This window comes from Lissotriton vulgaris, chromosome 11 (genome assembly GCF_964263255.1).
Source record: "Lissotriton vulgaris chromosome 11, aLisVul1.2, whole genome shotgun sequence".
NCBI lineage: Eukaryota > Metazoa > Chordata > Amphibia > Caudata > Salamandridae > Lissotriton > Lissotriton vulgaris.
The window spans coordinates 944,776,363-944,801,389 of NC_141699.1; the positions used below are offsets into that span (position 1 = coordinate 944,776,363).

The window sequence follows — 25,027 nt, forward strand, 5'->3', positions numbered from 1 at the left end:
TTTTCCTTATCTTGGAACGTCGCAGGTTTGCTCCATAAAACCCTGTCCTCTGATTGGTTGTGCTTTGTTGGGGGGTACGATTTTATCGCCTTACAGTAGACCTGGTCTTTAGATACGATTTGCCGCCCAGACTATCTGGCTTGTTGTAAAGCGGCAATCTCAAACAAAGGGGAGACCTAGTGGGGGGCGGGTCATATCTGTTAAGCAACAGGCATTGCCCCAAATAAACGGACTATCAATAAATAGTCCTGATATCCTTCCTATTAAGATCTGTTCTAAGGGTGAGCCGGACCTTATACTAATCAATGTGTATGCGCGAGGGTTACCGGGTGGGAAAGCCTCACCAACTATTGCCTACCTTGACACATTTATGGACAGCTTGGATGATTCTAGTGTCTTTGTTATTGTAGGTGATTTCAAGCCATTAGGTATAGATGACTGTAGCCTTGGTATGGAGGAGATCAGAATTGGGGGGGGGGGGGGGGGTGCCTCTCCTTTCGTTGAAACCAATTATTAAATGGACTGAGGTGGCACTCCAATTGAAAAGTCTATCCCTAGGGCTTGGGATTAGAGCTACTAATGGGAGAATCCCCTCTGATGCGGAAGGTTGTCACATTTTACAATGGTACCAGAAGTAGTAGGATTGATTACATATTTAAAAGTTTAGAATGCTGGGCTAGACTTGTGGATATGGTGGCTCACCACAGACCAGAGAGTGATCATGATCCTTTACTACTGACCCGAACTAGGATTGGATCAGACCCATCAATGGTTGACACTGTATCTAAGATAGGTGAGGTGATTATGTTCCAAAACTGCCGCCGGTTAAAATGGGCAGTGGTTTCAGAGGACGAAAGTTTACAAAAGCAGATTAGGTCATCCACGGAAGAGATACTCATTGAGTTCTCTAGATGCCAATGGTAATTGTTCCTCAGACCTCACGAAGATTCATGAGGATAATTTTCTAAAATTAAAGTAATTGTTTACAAAAATCAGAAAACCGTACAAGCCTCCCTTTAAAAAAGCGTCCAAGTGGTACAACAAAGCATGTGGTATTGCATTTCGACACCTCTAATGCAATAAAGATGGGAGTCCCCCAACAGGTTAAAGTAGCAAGGGCAAATTATGAGCAGGTACAACTGAAGGCGAAGAAAGACTATGATGAGGACAGTTGGGTAAGTCTAACCCGTCGAGGTGAGAATCACCGTTAAGATGCTCACCCACGCACACAAGGCCCTCCACGGCACTGGACCAGCATACCTGAACAGCCGGCTCAAATTCCACGCACCCCAAAGGACCCTACGATCAGCCCAGCTCTCCTACGCCGAGGTCCCCTACACCAGAAAGACCAGATCGGGAGGCCGCTCCTTCTCCTTCCTCGCGGCCAAAGCATAGAACGCCCTTCCGCTCCACCTCACCACATCGCTCCCCATCTTTGCAAGAAACCTCAAAACCTGGCTCTTCGACAGACCTCCTCCTTGATGGAATGGAACCTGCACCCCCCCCCCCCCCTAGCGCCTTGAGACCCTTACGGGTGAGTAGTTGCGCTTTAACAAACTCCTGATTGATTGATTGAACTAATGCCTCAAATGGGAAGAACTGGACCAAATTTTGGGAATTAGTTAAATGGGGCAGTCATATGACCGGAACTACACCAGTCAACAATGTCCCTCCCGAACTTTGGGTCCAGCACTTTCAAGACCAATTTGCTTCCTCACTCAGCATTGGCACTAAGTACCCCGAGGTTAACGCTGAGGCAGTTCTTGTCTTTACCAAAGAAGAGATAGACAGAGTTTTAGACAGGGTGCCTGCATAGAGGGCTCCCGGCCCACATTGCATTCCGGCCGTCCTCTATAAACTGGATAGGAAGATTTGGATTGAATATATTTTTATCATCGTAAATGCTATTGCTAGAGCTGCGCCAATACCAGACACCTGGCAAGGGGCCGAAATTATCCCCATATACAAAAAGGGAGACTGCGCCAGTCCCAGCAATTATAGGCCGATCAGCTTAATTGATAAACTACAAAAAATAGCTGCAAGACTTGTATTAGGTAGAGTTAATGACTGGATTATAGATCAGAATGCTTTATCTACCTATCAAGCGGGCTTTCGCCCCCATGTGAGCACAGTTGATCACGTTTTTCGATCTGCGATGCTCTATTTGTCTACTGTGATTTTAGCAGGGGGAACTCTTTATGCAGCATTTCTTGATTTAAAATCAGCATTTGACTTAGTACCTCGCTATAAGCTGTGGGACTCATTAATGGAGCTGGGATGCCTTTAGAAATTCTTGGTTTTATTATCCAACTGCATGAGGCAAATTATGCTCCAGTAAGGTGGGGGCAGCAGGGTGAACTGTGTTTCCCAGTCAATAAAGGTGTGCGGCAAGGGTGTGTCCATGCTCCTACCCTTTTCCCCTATTTATAAATAGGGTCATTGCATATTATTCTAATTTTCCACCAAATGCTCCACCTCTTGCCGGATCAAGGGTTCCATTACTAATGTTTGCAGACTATACATTAATTTTTATCAGAAACCCAGTCTGGTCTGCAACGTGCCCTTGATCAATTTATAGTTTTCTGCAAAGACCATGAGCTGGTAGTGAATGTTGACAAAATCAATTTCATGGTATTGCATAGATATACATCTGTTAAATGCAGAGCAGTTATGGATAATGCATCATTAAAGCAAACTGATACCTTTACCTTTTTAAGGGATAACTATTGGTAGGAAGATGTACTGGGTGCCCCAACTTGATCTTTAAGTTTTTAGGCACAATCCGCTAGGGGGAGCCCTATTAAAAAAACATAGATTGTCAGATATTACCTATAGGGCCAGCTGTATAAATTTATAATGGGAAAATTAGATCTTCCATTATTTATGGCGCTGAACTTTGGGGGTTTGAAAATCTATCACCCTTAGTCCAAGCGCAAAACAAGTTTTTAAGATTCCCTGATTGCCCTCCCTCAATCAACACCTATTAAACCTCTGCTTTTAGACCTAGGTTGTATTTACTTTGAGGAGCTTTCAGGTTTTAGACCCTTAGCTTATTGGAGGAGTTTGTGGACTACCACAGAATTGGCACCTTATGCTAATGCAATGATGCACGTCAGGAACGCTGACTTGGCTTCTAAAATTAAATGGCTTCAGAAGATTAAGTATAATTTGTTCGAAATGGGCCTTAGCCATCTGTGGGATGACCCAGTAGGGAATACATTCCCAAGTAAAAATGACTACAAAGAGCTCTACTGGGATATGATAACTAAGAAGACCCTGTCAATGGCGAGTAGTACGTCGCTCACAAATATCTTTTTTTTTTTTACAATAAGTTTGTAACGAAAGCAGAACCTTACTGGAATTTGATTACGAAAACTGGAGATAGGAAACTATATAATCAATTCTGTGTGGGTACTCTTCCGTTAAGATCGTCCGTTGCAAAATGGGATAAGGCCTCGAACACAAATTGTCCATTTTGCCATACTAGGGAGGAGTCAATATATCATCTACTTTTTGTGTGCCCGGTTTACAAGGGCCATCGCCGCAGGTGACTGAAGCCATTGTGCGCTAACCTTGACTCTAGATCCTGTATGACAGTTATGCGCATCCTGATAATGAATACTCGTGCAGATATAGTCATTGCTATTGCAAAATATCTGAGCTAAGCATGGGCGGAAAATCCGTTCCGCTCGCGAATTTTGCGGATTTTCGGTAAATTCGCAATCCGCGAACGCTCGCGAATTTACCGAAAATCCGCAAATTCGCACGCAGCGGATATTTTTTTTTCTTGGTGATACAATTTTGCGGCGTGCGGTGTAAGTTCGCAATTGCGAACATGTAGGCAGCAACAATCTCGCACTCGCGAAATTACAAAAATTGCAATTCTGCACAAGAAATCCACTAGCAAGCAGCATAGACCTTCTGAAAATGATGATTTTTATCAGAATAACTCCTCAGGTTGACATTTGCCTGCACTTTTTTGGATTTGAGGCCTTTTGACTTTCTTTGGATCACTTTTGGATTAGAAATTAACTTTCACAAGTAAGCTTGTTTGGGGCATTACAGTTGCTGTAATGCTGTTCTGCAGAAAAACGAGTTTTGCAAAAGTGAAAGCATTCAGCAGGTTCAAAAGTTCAAACTCATCATTAGTACCCATTCCCTGTCGTGCTTCCTGACTGGGGCCCCTCCAGAGTTCAGTTGCTAGTTGCAACAATTGTATGACCCTGCTCTGACCCTCACAGCAGGCTCATAGAATAGCTACAAGTAGGCCATAAAAGGTCCTGGAAAAAAAAATTGCACTGCTACAGAAAGCAAATTACAGATAAGGAAGCAGGTGCAAGACTGGAATTTTAAAACAGTGACACATTAATAAATCAACCCCAAATTAATTCATGTCCGTTGAAGCAGGGCTGGTGTGCTTGCTTTTTCCCCCCATAATCTACAGTGATGATGAACCAGAGGGTGGCATTGATGTACCAGAGGGTGGCAGGGGTGAAACAGAGGGTGCTGGGAACCTGTGATGATGAACCAGACGTAGAAACAACATAATCGCGACCGTTGCGAGCCGACATGTAAGTTCGCAATTGCGAATTGGTACAAAACCCTCGCGAACTGGCAGAAATCCTTGCGAACACAAAAAAAAATCTGCAAATTCGCGAGAATTCGCGGATTTTGCGGATTGCGAGTTCGCAAATTCGCAAAATTTGCTCATGCTTAATCTGAGCTGGTCCTGGGCATTGAGGAGGAAAATACTGGTGGGCTTTTGAGGAACCAGATATAGTATTTGATTGTGTTAACACAAATAGTCCTCTCTTTATAGAGTAACTGCAGAGAAATGTTTCATATGATTGATTTTATCATTTTTATCTCTATAGTGTTAGGATTCGATAATGTTTGGTATTACTTTTTGTATGAATTGTATGTTTTTATGGTATTAAACCTTATTGACACTTTTATGTATGTACTGTGTCTTTTATGATGGTAAATTATCGAATAAAGACTAATGAATCTGAATCTGACTTCTTTCTATGAAACCTAGCAGTATTCAATGTTTACTGTATTTTGACGTCCAAATACAAATGCATGTGCTGTTGAGAGTATTTGAGGCTGGTTGGTAAATCTTTATTGTCTTGACTAGTGATTTGACCCTGAACAGACCATTGTCCATTTATAGATCAACTTGTTCATACTTGCAGTTCAGGTTTGTCGGTAGTAGACAACTTTTAATGCGCAGTGTCCCATTATTGTCGGCAGTAGACCACTCTGAATGCTTCACTGTCAAATTGATGCCAAAAGTTAGAAATTGAACCTAAACCTTTGACTTCCTTTTAGTACAGAGAGGGCTTTCTAGTGTACTTTGCATATTTTCTTTGGAAATTGATATCTTGAGGACCCGCAATAAATATCCAGTCTGCCTTTAAACTTCTGTACAATGGGATGCTATTTCGAGCAGCTTGAGCTTTTTGAGTGGCTGAGGTTAGCCGGAGGGAGTCTATTCAAATATAAACCTCCATTCCACAGCTTTGGATTTTCCTCACATTCCAATGCCATGAAATATTGCTCATGTTCTGTCTGAGACTCCTCTATTCTTAACATAGTCTTATTTAGGATACACATTTATTACAGCAGCCTATCTGCCTCGTAAGTCTTTCTGGATTTGCCTGGAGTTAGTGGTCTGCCCTAGGAGAATGTTTTCAGATTGTTACTCTGTAGTATTGTGCCAGATTGTTCCTCCGTATATCTGACTATTTTAATCATTTGCAAAATCAATTTGCTTTCATGGAATGTAAAATTGCTTCATCAGATAAGATCAGATTTATGTAGGCTTTTTTCTAGTATTGTCTTTCTTTTGGTTTGTGGTCCTTCAGGAGTCTCCTGGCTCTGATGCTCACTACCAGAAAAAACACAAGCAGAAGTGAGAATTTATTTGTAATGTGATTGGAACTTAACAGAATATAACACAAATACTCTTCAGGAGCTGCAAGATGTGGCCTGAAGAAACTCTTTGCTAACAAGAATCATATGAAATTCATCTACAGTCTCCATCTCGTACACATTCCAGAACATTGTGATATTCGTTCTAGTTTTCTCCTATTTCTTTAATTGATAGGCAGGATATGTTGTTTCTCTGCTTTAGTGAGTGAGGGAGAGTATGTCTTGCCTCAAAATTGTACATCTTCTTATAGTGCTGCAGGGGCCTTACCTGGTTCTTCGAAAACTCGGTACACGTGCTCTAAAAGGGAGCATAATTCCAATCCCACATCTGGAGATGAAAACAAAAATGTTATTATGCTAAATGAATCCACTTTCGTAATGAAATCAGTTATGTGCGGTGCCTATTCCTGATCCACTTGTCATCTCCTGTGGTGTGGATCTGCTCTGCGTTCTTGCTGGCATCTGTAAAGGAATCTCTTGCTTCCCCTTTGGATGCTTCTGCTAAGCCTCCTCCTCATTGAACTCTCATCAAGAAAGGTTAGAAACGAAAGCTCATCCACAAGTCCCTCAGCATAGGGGCCCTCAGAGGGCAGACCCTCATCCTCAGAGTCTGCATGATTGATGACTTCATTGTGGCCTCTTTTACCATTGGTAACCCTGCTGTCCGAGGAAGTCTGCTTTGAGTGGGAAATATCCTTGCTTGATTTCCTTTAGCTCATGTTCTCAAGCACGTACTTCCGGTACAGGAATCCATGGTCTTACATACAAAATCCGAGATTCAGACCCCCGTGTTGGGTTATTGTTTATGACCTATGGCCAGTGATCCCTAATGCCTGTGGTAGAGCAAAACAAAATAAAGTGAAGTACTAATGAATCCTTATTGTGACAGTGTTGTTGGGTCAGGAGGATTTTGAGTTGCGTGTGTAGACCCTGTGAATATACATTTAATTGATTTTTGTTGCTGACTTTATTCAGCAATATTATTCGTACCGTAGCATGTGAACGTTAGCCTCTGCTAATTGTATGTACAGTTCCTGCATTATTTTTTCATTACCTCGCATAAGGTACATCTTAAAATGTCCTGACCTGATGTCCGGTTATGGAGGTACAGGAAATGCTCACATTTCTAAGTTAAATAGTGTAGAAGAACTCCAAGTTTCAGATTCTCACACAAGGACTTTTCAGTTATAGGTGTCACTATGCCAGTCACCTGAGGGCCCTGCCTATGGAATAACACAAACTCTACAAAGGGTGCATTCACAAGTGCTCTCCTGAAGAGAATTATGAGGTAATTTTATGTTTTTCTGGAAAATCCGCAGAAATTGAAGGAGAAGGTCTTATTAGCCTTTAATACAAAATTATTATTTTATTATTATTATTTAGAAGTTTTCTATAGCGCTAACAAGACCCGAAGGTAGCAGAGCGCTTTACAATAGAGGGAATGAAAAGAGAACAAGACACAAATCCAATAAAGCGATCAGCGAGCGACAATTTGGAATGCGGAAAAGTTCAGACAGCAGGACTTCTTGGTAGCAGGATTCAATGTTACTGCATGGGTTCAGGGGACGCTTGCTGATCCAGGTTACCCGCAACCAAGGGAACGGATCAGGCACAAGGATTTGAGTTGGCTCTTGAATTCTGAATAGGACGGTATAGTTCTGATGTGCGGGGGGATGGCGTTCCATATTTTGGGAGCATTTCCTGAGAACGAGCAGTCCGCAGTTCTCCTCTTTCTGGTTTTTGGTAGGATGAGCAGCAGGGAGTTGGAGCTTCTCAAGCTTCTGGCTTGGCCTGCTTTTTTGAGCTTGTTTGCCAAATATTCCGGTTTGCCGGTGTGGAGGGCCTTGTGGGTGAGGCAGGCCGTTCTGAAGGTGCTCCGCATTTCCACAGGGAGCCATTCGAGTTCTTTGAGTGCCGGGGAGATATGGTCAGATTTTTTGCAGCCTGTGATCATTCTCGCTGCCGCATGAAGTGTTGTTTTTAGAGGGGCCAGGTGCGATTTGGGGATGCCTGTTAGGATTGAGTTCCCATAGTCCAGTCTTGATAGAACTAGAGATTGCGTGGCTAGTTTGAGGTCCTTATTGGGAATGTAAGGTTTGATTTTGTTCAGAAGTCTGAGGTTGAGAAATGCGCTTTTCGCCGAGTTCCTGATGTGGTTTGTCAGGGTTAGTTTGGGGTCTAGGGTGAAGCCCAGGGATTTAACGGAGTCGGCTAGCGTGAGGTTGCCTTTGAGAGCATCGATCGATTTTAGCCACTCGGTGATTTGAGGGTTGTCTTCTTTGTTTGAGATGAGGAGTGTTTCTGTCTTGTCGGGGTTGAGTTTCAGGTGATTCTTTGTCAGCCAGTCTTGAACTTCATTTAGGACATCGTTAAGTCTGTGGATGTCTTTAAGAGAGGAGGTTTCCAGGTAAATCTGCGTGTCATCCGCGTAGAGGTGGAAGTGGATGTTGGCGTTCCTGAGTAATTTGGCGAGCGGTTCCATGTAGATGTTAAAGAGCTGAGGAGAGAGCACTGATCCTTGCGGGACACCCTTGGTGACCTGCTGTGTTTTGGAGGTGAAGTTCTTCATTTTTATTGTTTGCGTACGGTTATGTAGGAAGGAGGAGAACCACTTGAGAACTACATCGCCGAGGCCGGCTCTTTCTTGCAGGGTCATGATGAGGAGCTTGTGGTCCACCGTGTCGAACGCTGCGGAGAGATCAAGGAGTATGAGGAGGCAGCACTTGTCAGCGTCAAGAGAACCATGAATGTCGTCTATGATGTTCAGCATCGCGGTTTCTGTGCTGCGGCCTTGTCTAAAGCCGGATTGGAGGGGGTCCAGGAGGTTGATGTGGTCCAGATGTTGCGTCAGTTGCAGGAGTACGCAGTGTTCAAGTGTTTTTGAAAGCAAAGGGAGGTTGGATATCGGTCTAAAATTGTTCATGTCATTTGAGTCAAGACCAGGTTTTTTCAGCAGAGGAGTGACTTGCCCCATTTTTAGGCAATCGGGGACCACTCCGCTTTGTAAGGAGCTGTTTATGATTCTTCCCCAGATGGGTGCTAAGGTAAGCTTCATTTTTTTGATTAGAGAGGGGGGGAAAAGGATCTGAGACGTGTGCTGATGGTTTGGAGGTCGAGATCAGCGAGATTATCTCAGTTTCCTGGACGGGGCGAAAGCTTAGCCAGGGGGCTAAGCAGGCACTTTTTAGCACTTAATATAATATAGGGTATATAGTATCCCGTTTTCATTTCTGATAGCAATCTGTGCTAACCTTTTCCTGATATTTAATTGCATGTATCAAAAGTATTTTACCCAGGTTGACTGGTCTGCGACAATTGTGATACTAGTCCATCCTTGTGAACCTCAGGCACAGGAGGGTTGGTGGCACAACATCTTTGTCTTTTTACCGCTGGTCTTTGGTTCCACAGACTAACTAGATAACTGCAATGGCTAAGGATTTTGTAATAAATCAGAAAACAGTTGGATGCAATTGGGGAGACCACTTCCATGGCCACTCTTGTCACCCATTGCATTCTACACAGTCTTCAAACGTTTAGCGAGTACCTACCAGCAAGTAAGAAGGCAGAAGCAAAAACCATACTTAAAGAGGAAGAATGAACCACATGGAGCAAGGAGAATGCATTATCACTGACCCATGAAGAGCTTACCATAATATACTACTTTAGGCAAGTAGACATATTTTTAGTTTAACCTTCATGAACCAGTATAGGTGACTTCAAAAGAGGGCAGCTGAACTTTGGCAGGAGGTGGTCGCCAGCTTTGAAATCGTGGGAAGGAGACAACATAAATACACCAGATTCTTCGGATGGGGTAGTGGGGCACACATTGGGAGCTGGCGAGAGATCTGGGATGGGTACAGCCATAGGAAGGGATGGCAGGGGGCCCTCCTTCGTGCTTCACCAATGTCATAGATCTCCTGGCCCCTAGTCAAACCCTCCCATAGGTTCTTGCATACTTGAGGGATTCATTGGCTTGGAGTCAGTTAAAGTTGAGTTTGTTTGGTTAGATATTTGGACTTTAGAAGGGGATGCACAAGTGATATGATGCTGTTGAAGACTCTACTATTTAATGTACCGTGAGCTTGAAGTAAAAAATCAATAAAAAGATTTAAATAGGAAAAAAACCTTAATGAACCAGTAATTCTAGTTTTATTCTCTTCCTAGACTCCCCATTCACCGTCTAGCAGCAAAGAATATGATTCGTGACTTGGAGACAGGAACCAACAGAGATGACAAAGATGTGAAGAAAAGAATTCTGGAGACAAGCCTGCAGTCGGGAGTTATCTGTTCACTCACAGCATTCATTGCAGTGAACAAAGACTTGAACCAGCCCATTCTGGGGCCCCTGGTACAGCGGAACATACCACTGCCAGGTAAGTAGAGAATGGAGTCATGCTTGCTTTTGTAAAGGTGGGAAAAGGAGAAAACTTAGAAGAAAGTCAAGACTGCATCGGCTGTTCTTGGCATAAATTACCTGATTTATTAAAAGCGCCACTTGAGTGTTAGGTGCAACTCAAGAAGGTTGTTCGAGGTCCTGTAGATGTGTAATTTGGAGACCACAAGAAGGAGGGTTTGAACCTAATTGAAATCCTAGAAAAATGTAAAGGCCCAAATTTCTTAACGGTTTGTGCTAGACGATACATTGTGACTAAGAGCTGCAAAGTCAGCAGTTTTCAAATAGATTTTTCCTGTGTTTCGAAATAAATCTTGCATCAAGAACGTCAACTTGTTTTTGGGTCTCGATTCTCTTGGTTTCAAAGTTAATAACATACACACTAGCTCATATTTCTCCTTGTCTGTAGGTGTTGACTATCAATGTTATGGGTAGAGGAAGTGCACATGGCAAGTGATGTGGTCTAGTGGCTAGAGCTGCTGACTTTGTTACGTGGGGAACCAGGTATGAATACCAGCTTAGGCTCAACGTCCTGTGATTGTGAACAAATCACTTATTCTTCCAGTGCCTAACAAAAGCAGGGCTATGTGTAGTGATGTATGATTCTGTTGTAAGGTGCTCTAATGCACTTGAGCTAAGTTTGAATTGTCAAAAGAATGAGTGGCTATATGTCAAGTATTTCAAAGGAAAGCGAAATAAAAATGCGATTTTATATAACACTTGTTCTCACAGTCTTGGAGATTAGTACTCCTGTACTTAAGAAGTGTGGTGATTACCCAACCTAATTGCTGAAATTGTATTGACCTGAGAAACCATAATGGCTGAGTCCACTAATGAGGATCTAATGACCTGTACCACAGGTTGTACAGATTAAATTCATCAACGCACTGAGCTATGCAGCCAATTTGCATGACTGCTTACTCATAGAAAGCACAAGTGTGATGGAGAAGAAGCAGGTTTGTTAGTAAGGAAAATATGCAAGTGTAGAACCCTGAACATATGCTGTTAGAGAAGCAGCACTGTTGTGCATGCATTAGAATCACTAGCACAGGTAAATTACAATTGTCAAATGAAAGCAGGAACGTAGATTCACCTAGGGATTTAAGAAGTATGATTTTAGAGTAGATCCTGTGATACATGACTTTTGCCTTAACAATAGGATACCTAGCCTCCCCCATAATCCATCAGTTTTAAGTTGGAATAACAATGTGTTGTTAATAGTTGTACATTCAAATAAATAAGGGGTCACTTAGCTTTTGTAGAGTGGGCCACCAGACTGCTGGGGTAAGGGAGATCCCACTTCTGACAATCCATCTGTAACATGCTTGGCAAGATTTTGCTAAAAGTGCTTCCTGCAACACAACAGGAGCGCTTTCACAGAAACCAAGTCCTTTATTTAGAGCCAAACCCTGAAACCAAGAATGTTTCTGAAAAATAGAGCAATTAAGTTTTCTTTCCCTGCATGAGGGACAGTATTGTTTCCTGCTGCAGATTGCTGTGGTTTTCGTGGACATCCCGGGCAGAAAAACATAAGCCTCTGGAGCCCTACTCTAAAAAGGAAATGACTTCCGATTAGGGGTGGAAGGAATTCACCCAGTTTCTCTCTGTGGAATTCTTGTAGTTCCATAAAAACTGAGAATCCGTGGAGTTCTACGAGCTGCAGAATTTCATTGTGTCACGCTGCTAGTGCTGATTTGTAGCACTGGAAGCTGTAAAATCAGCAGGAACTGCAATACGCGGCACACCTGAGGGTGCTGATTCTGTCTGACGCTCTAGTAGATTTGCCAAACAAGTGGCAGCTTTCTCAGCGCGAATGGTAGTGCTCTGCCATTACCGTCTTACATTGAGAAATTGTGCCACAACTTATCCTAGACCTCAATTTTGTCTCTTGCTCTCACCAACTTGATGTTGGCGAGCTGCGCTCAATGAAAACTTTGCCACACTGCGGTTGGCAAAGTTTTTCTGGAACGCTGCGCTCCAGGCGTAGCACAGAATGGGTAAAACTCGGCGGGGGAGCAGAGTTTACCGCCCATCCCTACTTCTGATGCGAGGAGGATGGCAATCATATGGCGGCTGGCCTGCTGACCGAATGTTTTCAACTGCTGATCTGGCTGCGATTCCTTCTACATCAACTAAGCAGTTCCTCCCAACTCTAAATGCAAATGGGGATTTATGAAGAGGGAGATTGGTGCATCCATTGATGTATGGTGGTTGTCCCATTATTAGCCTCTGCTGAATAACCCGCTTACTCAATTTCTAAATCAAATAAATTACTAGTTGATGGAGTGTGGATATAAATCCTTCAAATCTTTTATTCAAATGTCATCCTATATTGATATTCAAAGAATTACAAACACCACAATCCTCATATTACAACCCAGATCAGTGTTAATCATGGCATCGCTCATTTCTGAACCTCACTTCCCTTTTAACCCTTTTCATTAGTCCATAGAACTCTTTCAGAACTTCAAGACTTACATGGTAACAATTGATTTTACAGAAATTATTGTATGTAAAATAAGAATAATTGCGCCCAAACATAAATATGCTGCTTTAAACTACATAACCATTGTCCACATTCTTTAGAATAGGGAAGTGGAACTTATAAAGTGTTGATGACCTTTTGCCATGAATTGGCTAAGGTGAATTAAGAGATCCATCATAAACAATGAGCAGCATATTTAAACAAAAACCTGGGCTCCCACACCTGGGTGGCTAAATCCATGAGTGATCATCTACAGCAGTGGTATACAAACTGTGCAATGCAGATCTCCCATGAGCTTAATATTTATCTCTTGGGCCAACCTCAAGCTAACATACGCAAAGGGCATTCCATTTTATGGACCTTAGTTAATGTTTCAGGCGAAGAAACCTATTCAGATTCATCACACACTGGGGCATGATTTGATTTCACGGTCCATACTGTGGGTATAAAGTGTCTTTGAAGAGATTTGACAGTTGTTGTTGTTGTGTGGCAGAAAGCTTTTAAATAAACTGCTCAGTGTTTTAACTCCTGGGCAGTGTTTTACAAATTGGGAAAATGTGGTGTTCTGAGAGCTTAATTTGACGTTTTTAAATCTAGGCCTAGGGTTTACGTTCACATTGAAACACATTCTTTAAACTGTCACTCTTAGCACATTTAGCTTAGCTTTTTGTCTTTCTCCTGTAATATTCAATTAAAAATGTGCTAATTACCTGTAACTCCACTCTTGTAAATATTATACCTGGCCATCACATTATTTATACTTTTGATATTTTAAATTCTAAAAGTCCGAATTTTCCAAAATTTGAAATTGTACTTTCCACCTACATGAAGTTATAAGTGCTCCTACAGACCAAAAAGCTGGGTACTTGGGCTGAGAGAGGAAGTTAGGCTTTGAAGTAAAGTGGACTCTCTGGGTAGACAAGCAGACAAAGCTAAACGATCAAAGGGAGTTGTCTAAGCGTTGACACTAAATACCTTACAACACATTTGTTAAACTTTTATAAATGATTGAATGTCCAGCCGACATTGTAACTTTGTTAAATGGAGATAACTTGGAATATAATATTTTTGAGCACTACTGTTCCTAATATGGTGTTCAAAACAATATAGATTGCACTCTCCATGCAAGGGAAATAGAGACCAAGGTTATTTTACAGCAGAGCATCTGACTACTGCTCCGTCCACCATCAAATATGATTACGAGTCCAGGACCAAGTTCCAATCTTGTGGGAAAAAAAACGTTTGTACAGGGATTGGAATTATGAATTGTGGGATAGTAGTCCCAACCTCAGTTTTCCCTCACAGATTCTTGCAGGTGAAACCTGCTGAAATGTATATGGTGAAAAGGTCTGGTAAGTGGAGAAAAACCCATAGAATTTGCAGTGCTAAATTTTGATTCTGTGTGATATTCCTCATTTGGAAGTTGAACATTTGCAATAGTAGGTTTTTACCACTCGCACTAAATGCCTCACCCAAGGGAAATAATACTTATCAATTGTGGGAATCACCCCACTCCTTATAACTTAGAGCCAGGGCCTACAGGTTTGGTGATGTTTACATATTTTTCTGTTTCCATCTGAGTCTATCCAGATTTATTTTTTCTGTATTCTATTGATAATGGCCTGAATGTATTTCTTTGTTCATGAAAAAAGGTTGCAACTATAATTATTCAGGTCTAATGGATAACTCTAACCACTGATTCTCTAGAGTATCCCCAAGCTCTAGACCGTATCCAGAAGATCTAAACGGCATTGCTGCTGTGTGCTGGTACGTGGCGTTCTGTGGCTTAACACATACCTTGTTTTACTGTGGAAGTGACTAATGGGGCCACATTTAAGTACCATTCCTGCGTGCTGATGCCCATTCCTTTCTTTCTGAGCATTTATATGTGGATCTGAGGCTCCCTCCCAAAATGTTCATTGTCAGTTGATGAGTTTTTTTGACAAGACCCTATTTTTCAGAGTGCAAGGGAGTTATGTCCCTTCCTAAAACTGCAGAGTTTAAGTCTTGTTGGAACTGTCTGTGACATATTGCTACAAGCTCTGCCTCTGTTTGGGCTCGACTCATGACTTGCAGTCCTGTGAGAAGTCCACCCTCCTGAACCTGCAGATGACCAGGGACGGCGAAGCCAAGCTGTATGTCAGCGAACACCAAAAGAAGTTTCAGAAGTCCCTTCCCCGCTTAAATTCAAGGGTGTGGAATTTCCACTCTGGAGTACATTCTGCGTGGACCAAGTCTTCCGGTGTGTCGAAATTGAAGTAGTTGAAGGATAAGGCTGATTCGTCCCAATCCCGCCACCTTCAACATGCGCAGTTGGGAGGATGTCACGGTGACTCACAATCTCTCTCTGAGTTCACAACCAAAGAGCCAATTCCACTACTGATTTTGATATACCCTGAGTTTCGGATTCTATTTGCAATATTGCAAAAAAAATTGGTGACTTTGGAGGGGCCAAGTTGTGAATATTCTGCATCCTTGCTGCTCCCTCTGGTGCATCTTCGCGCCACTAGGATCCTGAAGGCCTCCAGTCGGATACCGCTGGTGGGTTCACCTTCTACGCGGTCTATGCCTCCAGAACCCTCCTTGTGTTCCACACTGGAGTCGACTTCCATTCCAACACAAAAAAACTCTCTGGTCCCTGTGGCATCGCGACAGGTACAGATGCTGGAGGGCTACCTTATTCCATCTTCCTCTTCGATTCCAAGCCGAAAACAGCTTAGCCTCAACAGAGGTTGCTTCTTCACACCACACTGATGCACCCTGCCCCAGTTCATTCCAACTCCGACATTAGCATGCTTTTATCTCTGAAACGTACCACAATGCTAACTTTACAGTTCAGACTGTGATCAGAACCAATATGCCTTTGGGGATGACCATGGTGATGAGGCCTAATATTCTACACAGCAGGATGATGTCAAACATTTTTAATTAATAAGTGTTGAGATGCATGAATGGGGCCTTGTGCGTTTCATAAGACAAGTGTCCTTGTGCAAGCAAAAGAAATAAAGGTGCATTCAAATTTTAGAATTGCTACAGGAGGCAAATATTAGTTATTCAAATCAGTAATGCATCTAATCATGCAAATGTGAGAGGTTCTCATATGGTCAACCTTCAAAGCAATTAAACTAACATATAGTTAAGTAAGTGGTCTTACCTTAATCTGCTCAGTTCAGGTCAGTGACTGACACAGCCAAAATGGAGGGCATGCCCTAAGGGTGCTCCTCAAACATCCTACTGTATTCTCTGCAACCCTGGGTCTGTCTGGCATTCAACTCCCCTTGCTACCTCCCTTGAATGACACGATTGCTCATCTTGGTCCCCCTGTGCCCCATCTGTACTGACATGCCTATGTCGCATGCAATATGATGCCAGCCCTGTAGCAGCAACCCATGCCTTTGGGCGCATGCTTATGGACCCCGGGAGGAACACTAGGTAGTGCGGTGCAGTCTGCTGAGACTGCTTGCATCACCCTCACCTGCTGTGAAACCTTGCGGCACAGGACTGATGCTCCACGGAGGGGACCCACACCTCAACTCAGCCGCACTGGAGCAGGGCCTACGACCGCTATGTGGAGCTGAGAGCTGAGGGCTGCAGAGCTGCCTTGTCTCCTTGTTTGCTCAAACAACTGCATTTGAGACCGCAACGTGCTGCACCGCCTACCGTGGGCTTGAGAGGACAATTCCTTCCTCTACTGTGGTCCTGCGGGTGGTGTTGCATTCCGGGTGGCACCGGACCCCTGAAACTTCTGTTCCCCCTTCTGGCACTAAATATACCTACTGGCAGCTGTGGACTTGTTCAGCCACATTGCCCTGATGCTGATGTGCACTACATATAGTGCAGATCTGGGCCCATCTACTGGCAGCTTCGTGAGTACCGTGGGCCATGCTGTGCAGGCCCGGGGCCTTGTTTGTGACTGCTCGCTTCCTCGGAGGCCTGAATACTTTCACTTGCCTTAACAGATGAGCCGGGGGGGTGATGGTTGATGTGCCAACTGCTGGGAAGGTGCCTTCGTGGCTTGGACCCCGGGGGCTACATTTGCTGGCCCTTGAACACCTGACACGGAAAACATGGATGCCCCCGGCCTTCTAGCCTCCTTGCCTTTTGCCTGCTGATTTTGGGGATGCCTCATTCTGTTTATTGCCGCTTTGCCCCTCTTCACCCGCCAGGCGGTGGTCGAGACTCCAGTGGCTGCTCTGACGGGGCTCCACTGCCATTTACGGGACCTCCTTGCCCGCCTCCATCTGGCTCCAAACTTTTACCTTAGCTGCTCGTGCTGCCTCATCTCTTGGGCAAGTGGGCTGAGAGGACCAATCCAGTGCCCTACTCTGCCTGCTGCCTGCTACAATAGGGCTCTTCCGGACACTCACGGGCATTGTTGCTTACTAGCGCGCTGACACTTACTGGGGGGCTCCCCTCCTAGTGGCCCAACCAACAGCCTCACCATTCCGGTACGGAGATAGGGAAAGATAAATAAACTACCCCGAGCTACCAACCGAAGATTGCCAAGTTCGCTACCACTACCCTCGAGCACAAGAAGCTCCTGGGGGGAGTGCCATCAGCATCTGACCCTGTCTTCCCAGAAGTGCTTCTCATCCTTCAAGCCATCCAAGCATCTGAAGAGGCCCTGGAAACTAAAATCTGTAAAGTGGCCTTGTTGCAACAGGAGCTCTGCAATGTGGCGGGAAGAGTCAGAGATCCGGAATCGCAGATATCCACTCTAGAAGACGACTCAACAGACATTAAAATCAAAGTCTTTGCCCTACAGGTTATAGTCCAGACACTTGAAGCCAGAGCTGAAGACTCGTTCTCGAAGGAACAATCTTCACCTGGTGGGATTCCCTGGGAATTTTGAGACCCCTGGTTCAACAAGCTTTGTTAAGACTTGGATACACTCCTAAATTGCAGAGGTCTTCGTTTCGACCTTGGTTTGGAATGCAGCAGGCCCACAGCTCGCTGGCTCAGAGACCCCTTCCTGGGGCCCCCCTCACACCCAATGATCAATCATGTTTCCAACTATAGAGACCGCATCATGGTATTAAGTGAGCCCTGTGCCCAAGAAATGCTCTCATACCAATTATCGACAATCATGAAATTTCCCGACTATACAAAGGCGACCCAACAACAGAGTAAATACTTTGATGCACTGAAGCTAAAACTAGGAGCTATATCGGTTCCCTACATTTTGCTCTTCCCTGCCAGATGGAGAGTGGTGAACCGCTCCCGTATTCACTTATTCATCACCACGGAGGTGGCCTGGGAGTTGGCTACCAAGCAGCGGACCCTCCGCAGCCACAACCACGCCGGATGCGCAAAAGCGGGGTCCTTACAAAAAGGCTTTATTCGACTTTTACGGCCATAAAAGCAATGTGCTAATCGGCAAATACAATTAGATATAAAAATCACAGGTATAGAAACCAGTAAGCTTACAGCAGAGTACAAAGTTCCCCGGGGAGAGTGCTACAGAGTGGAGAAGAAACTTGATGTCACACGTTAAGGGACTAGAATGGTTCCCTTATCGGAACTTAGAGAGCCTCACACACCCAGAGCATTAGGTGTGAAACACACCCTGACTGAAGGGTGTCCAGTATCATCATCGACTCACTGCCTCTCGACAGACCGGCACTCCAATGTCTGACGGAGTCCCAAAGGGCACTCTTTTGGCGGGGTTATTTTGTTCCTTGCCGATGGTGGGTGTGAGTGAGGATGGAGGAAAATGTAGTCAGTGCAAAAGTGAGTGAATGGTAAAAAGGGTAATCAGTCCACAATGACTTTTATTGACGTGGCTGATTCCCTGATTAAAAGGGGTGAGGGGGAGCTAGAGACCGTATAGGTATACAGAACAATAACTCAACCCCCTGGTGTGGTCAACATGTTTCTCGCCAACCGGCGATTCGTCAGGACCTCAACAAAGTACTACACAAGAAGAAAAAAAGAAGAAAAAAAGAAATAGGTGCTCATTCATGTAGTAAAAAGCAAATACAACCTCTCTGGGTCTGAGTAAAAGAGGGCAACGGGGTCCTGCTCTAATTAGGCGACCCTAAGGGAAATCGACATGGGCCTCGCAGCATGCTCCCGTGAGGCCAGCGCTGTCTGATGGATGAACCTTAGTACAGCTGCTGGATTGGCGGAACACCTACCCCTCACGCTCACGGCACCTGGTCAAAAAAAAAAAAATTGAAACCAGTAAATCATTACGACTACGTTGCATCCCCATCAGAAAATACAGGTGATGGAATGATTAAAAAAACATCAAGTTAAAAAGCTGAAACATTTAAATGTGTGCATATTACAACCTTCTAATAGATCAACATTTTTGTTCAAATACTCTGAGCAATGAGGCCAGCCCTTAGAATCCATGCCCAGCCTAAAAATGTTGCCATAGCTAGTGAAATAGGTAATGATGTATCAGTACGCAAGATACGTTCAGCTTCCACAGCCACCCTTGTCCCGAGGGACCTGCAAATTTGTAACAGCCAGGCAAGGCGCCAAGCTAAATAGGCATCACAAACAAAAAGAATATGAGCTGTAGACTCGTTAAAAGATCTACACCCCAGGCACCTAGTAAGAGATTCGGCTGACCATTTAGTGGTAAAGCGTCTCACCAGGAGAGTTCCCACCCTGAACTGGAAGTACAGTTTACAGTCCATGGGTTTAGTAATCTCATCCCAGTAGGGTTCCATACTCGGGGCAGCTTTATGGTCCAGGAAGAGGCTGGTGAGGGAAGTCGACGCTGATTGTCTTGGGTTTCTTTCCTGAAACCATTCACAGTATTTATTCTTTAGCACAGCTTTCGATGGGAAGTTAGAGTTTACAGGATCAAATCAAAGCGAAATCAACCCCAGCTCTCCTAATAGGTTACGAACTGCCCACAACCATTTGATACAATGTAATGTATCACCTCTAATGATTTCTAAGAAACACTGTGCATAGCCTGCAAGCTCTGGTGTAGACCATAGTCTCCTCCAGTACAGAAGGGGACGCAATTTGGCTATTACTGCAATTGGTTTCTTACCTAGATCAAATAACAGTGGGCACATGGGGGTACTCTGGGGAAGTCTAGTAATGTTTCTTAGAAACCTATTTTCAGAAATAGTAAGAGCTAGGAGGTTCTCGCATCCCCAAACTTCTGAACCATATAGTGCTGAACTAACCGCTTTCAAAATATACATTTCGAGGGCTGGACTAATGGGTTTAAAATGAGAGCGATTATGCTCCTGACAGAGAGCCCCCGAGATCTGTCTAAGTTTGAGCTATGCTAAATCAATTTGATGATCCCACTTCATACTTGCTAGAAAGTTCACTCCTAAATAAGTGGACTCATTTACTAAGTCTAGTGGACCATCCTTCATGTTAAAACCCCTAAGATTTGCCTTGCCGGCATTAAATGCCATTAGCTTTGTCTTGACCTCCAAGCCCCTTTGACAGCAAAAGTCTTCAAAGATTTTTAATTCCTTCTGGAGCTCGCTGGAGGTCTTGGAAAGGATCAACGTGTCGTCGGCAAACATCAGAATTTGTACTTTTTCCCCAGCAAGTGAGGGGGCGTCTGTTGGTATTACACTTATACAATCAGCTATCCGGTTAATATATAACGAAAATAGCGTAGTGGCCATCACGCAACCCTGTCTCACACCGCGTTCCACCGGGAACATTTCAGTAACTTCCCCCTGCCGATTTCCCCCCCCCCCCCCCCCCCCCCCCCCATCTAATTTGGGCATTATTATCTTCATTGAGCCTTCTAATCCGAGTTAAAAGGTCCAGGTGAAGCCCAAGCTGTTTCAAAACTAGCCATAATTTCCAGCGGGGAACTAGATCAAATGCCGCCCTTAGATCTACAAAGGCGACATATAGACTACCCTTGCCTAAAGTCACTGTCTTCCAGTAAATTGAAGTGAATCTGAAAACCTGGTCAATGGTGCTGATTGACGCACGGAATCCAGCTTGCAAAGGAGAAAGGACTCCAAACTCTTCTATCCACCCCTGCAGTCTATTTAACACCATTCAACCAATTATTTTCTGGAAGCAGTCGATTAAGCTAATGGGTCTATAATTCCCCGGGCATGCTTTGTCACCTTTTTTGTAGACCGGGATAATTTCCGTAATTTTCCAAGACGCGGGAATTGGCAATCGCATTAGATAGCATGAGAACATATCAACTCCAACTAGATTTGTCATGCAAAAAAATGTTGCCTGGGATGCCATCGGTCCCTGGTGCTTTCCCTGCTAGAATTGAGTTCAATGCTGACTTTCCTCATAGTAAAGGTTTCTCCCGAGTACATCACACTTGCATGTACAATTTCCCCCACTTCAGGGGCAGAAGCATATTGAGGCTTAAAATGATTAACCCATGCAGATACAGAGACATGATTTTGGGGGCGCTCAGCTCGGTCCCCGGTTGACCATTTATATATGTGCCAAAACTGCTTAGGATTTTTTGAGGCACACGCGTCCCTCAGCTCGTGCCACCTTTTAGCATCCCAAGCTTTCTTGGCCTTTACTTGTTTAGCCTTATAAAGAGTTCCCATCTCACGGACCCTTGATGGGTCACCCCCTCTTATGGCTTTACCAAGGGCCAGGTGTGCCTCCCGGCATTCATCATTATACCATTGTCCCTCTTTCTGGGTTGAGACCCCTTCTTCTCAAAGAATGAACGCAAAAGATTAAAAAAAAGCAGTATGGGTGCTCACTATACTGTCTTGATCTCCTTTCTGATATACACAAGCCTCAAGTTCTTTGGTGGCGAGGTCCAGGTTCTGTGCTATGTCGTCTAGCAAGGTTGGAGCTTCTTTTACCTGTACCCATTTAAGTCTCCTTAGGTTGTTCGTGGGAACAACTTCACTAAGGTAATTCCTATCGACTAAACGAGAATCTATAATATGAGAAGACCAAAGCAGAGAGCAAAAGAGCGGATTATGGTCACTTTCGAGCCTAGCAGTGACCTTTATATCCTCCACCAAGTAACACAGGCTCAGACTTACCAAAACATAATCAATTCTGCTTACAAAGAGCCCGTTGTTAAACGAATTAGCTCCTAGCCTATCTAACTTGATACACCCATTCAAAGCCCTTAGGCCCTGTTCCATACAGATACTATTTAATTGGATAGCCACATCAGTCCACATTCTAATAGGCTGCAGCTCAAGTGGTGGGACCCCCCATTTACTATCATCAACCTCAATCAAGTGGCCATCTTCAGTAAGGGGTTCAAATGAAGTATTGAAATCACCCACTATTATTACCCTAGAAATGTTAGGTAGAGTGTCAAGGAGCTCCTCAAGAGCAGCTAAAACTCCTGATCTTATGCCCCTTGTACCCCTGACGTAGATGTTAAACAACACAATTGATAGGTAATCATTGGTGATTAGTTTAATAGATTCGATATACTTACTCTGAGTTGGCAGAACCTGGATATTAACTTTAAGCTCTTGGCGAACCCAAATCGTTAGCCCCCCCCCCGAGGGCCTGCCCTTCTCCAGTATTGGGGTGTCTTTCATAGATTCACATGCTTGAATATTCCCCGTCGTCGGAGTGGGAGTCCCACAGTAAATAAAATAGCAATAAATACCAAATATATAATAATATATAATAATATATATAAACATAGTAAGGAAAAACCCAAAAAATGCATACAAGAAGCATAGGGTACCTAACCAAAAAGTTCTCCATAGGAATGCATGGGAATATAACAGTTGCAATGCAGCCTATCCTTGTCATTATGTTAGTCCAAACTGCAGCCAATCAGGCGCCAGCAGCCCTCTAGAACCTTCTCCTCAGAGCTCAAGCCCTCAGATTTTCTACCGCACGTCGTGTGTAAGGGAGTCTCCCTGAGCTCTGCTCAGTTTTCTTCTCTTCAAGTGTTTCCAGTTTCTCCACAATGTCTTCAAGTAAGAAGTCTCTCTTCAGAGCTTGTTCCTCCTGTGGAAAGCTGAGATTATTTCATGACGACCCACACAGTAAGTGTATTTATTGCCTTTACCCGGACCATGAAGTGGGAACCTGTAAGCTCTGTAGAAAATTCTCAGAGAAAACTCTTAAGGTCAGAGAAGGCCGCTTACTAGTTTGGCTTCAAAGGCTGAAGGATAAAGACAATATACTTTCTGATGCTGAAAGTCTTGTGTCAGGCCTTTCTAAAGCAGCTTCTAAGCGTGGTAGTGTGCAGGAGGTGCCTTCCCCATTTCTTAAAAAGAGGAAACTATCCCTCGCTTTGACCCCTGCGGTGTCTTCACCATTACCTACCACGTCTGGGCCCACGAGACATAGCTCTCAGGCTCCTTCTGCTTCAAATTCCAGTTTTTCTGTGAAGAAAACGGATTTCCGTTGACGACGGTAGTTTCAGCTCCGTCGACGAGAATGGCTGTCTCTGGATCAAAATTGACGACGACAGTCACGACGACGCTGGCCTCTGGGTCGTCATCGGCTTCGGCGTCGACGTCTTCGTCGTCGATGAGGGTGGTTCTCAGTTCTAAGACTGTTTCTTCTTTAATTCCAATTTCATCTTCATTGACGAAGAGAGTTCACTCGTCGACGACCCGGTCGTCGTCGACGAAAGGATCGAAGACTCTGGGTTCGTCTACGCCCTCGACGACGAGCGTACCGTCGACGTCTGTCCCGTCGACGAGAGGACCTGTTCCATCTGTCCCGTCGACGACCGCTCCGTCGACGACCGCTCCGACGACGAAGACCTTGAAAGTGAAGGTTCCGTCGACAACGACGATGCCCATGAAGATTACTCCGTCGACTGTCTCCTCGTCGGCGACGGCATCCAAGACAGTTCCCTCGCAGAAGACGACTGATGTCATGCCGTCGACGCGTACGCAGGACACAGTTTCCACGCCAGCCTCTTCATTTGCTTCAATTCCTTTATTGCCTCTACAGTCCAGCAAATCTGTCCAGTTCGGGACTTTTACAGAAGGAGAAATGATTAATCCTCCATCTCCTTTGTTTGCTACTGATTCAGATCAAGAGTCTGATGACCAAGCTCAAAGTCTTTCGGACTTGAACATAAAGTGCCAGACTTCAGTAACGATAAAGAGGATCAGTATGGCCAACATCAAGCAACTCACCCTCCAGTACCAGCTGCGATGTTGCCTATATCAATGATATCTAACCTCCAAAGTATGTTGGAAGATTACAATCGACGATTCCCACCATCTCCACAGGTTACCGCTGTCCCATCGGTGTTGAACCCAGTTACGGAGCCGGCACTGGCTCCTCCACAACCGGCGCCGCCTGTTACTGTTCACAGGAGTACATCAGTTCGAGTTCACACAACCATTTATCCAGATGATGATGATGATGAGAATCCTCCAGAGCGTGAGGATGGAGAAGTTTCTGATGTGGATGAGGATGGTGAAGAACATTTAGCGGAGTGGGATGACTATCGTGCTCAGACACCATCCCCTTCTCAGGTGCCGCCAGGGGATTCTCCTCCAGTGGATATTGCAGGCTTCCACCAATTAATGGACAGGGCGGCGCAACGGTTCAAATTACCACGAGCCCACAGAGAGGAAGATTGCTTCCTATATGATTTCAAGAACCAACCACTAAAGCAGATACACACAGTCCCGATTATAGACTTCATCTGGACTGAAGGGGTCAAATTAATGAAAACGCCTAACTCTTTACCAGCACAACTGCCGAGGTTGGAAAAGAAATATAAGGCGCCGGTGGGATCTCCAGCATGCCTTACAGGTCAACCTAAGCCCGATTCTGTCGTCACGCAGGCAGCTCAAAGAGGTTCGAAGAATCCAGCGTCTACAATCACCGCTCCTCCAGACCGAGAGGGCCGTCGCCTAGATGCTATTGGGCGTAAATTTTCCTCCATGTCCTCTACAACGGTTCGAGTAGCTAACGCTATGGCTATCTTAGGTCGTTATGACCATTAGGCTTGGGCTGATATGTCCGCCTATATGGCGTTACTCCCGGATGCTTCCAAAGCAGAAGCACAGAAAATTCTGCAAGAAGGAGAAAGAACTGCAGAGGAACTCATTGATTGTGCAGTGGATGTGGCCTGCACTGGTTTTCGCCAACTCGCTGGAGCGGCCGTCCTGCGTCGACAAGGTTGGCTACGCTCAACTTCGTTTCGACAGGAAGTTCAGACAAGAATCCTGGATATGCCATATGACGGCGAGTCATTATTTGGAGCGCATATTGATGAAGCGCTACAATCCATAAAAAAGGACACGGACACGGCACGTGCTTTGGGTACCCTTCAATTT

The 25,027-nt window shown here is 44.4% G+C and overlaps 1 protein-coding gene across 1 annotated transcript in view; it reads left to right on the forward strand.

Moving 5' to 3' along the window:
* LOC147683725 (von Willebrand factor A domain-containing protein 5A-like) overlaps positions 1-25,027 on the forward strand; it is a 752,535-nt gene that overhangs the window by 208,152 nt on the left and 519,356 nt on the right. The window contains exon 14 of the mRNA XM_086944099.1: positions 10,099-10,307. Coding sequence (XP_086800225.1) covers positions 10,099-10,307 — 209 coding nt within the window. The remainder of the gene's footprint in view (positions 1-10,098; positions 10,308-25,027) is intronic.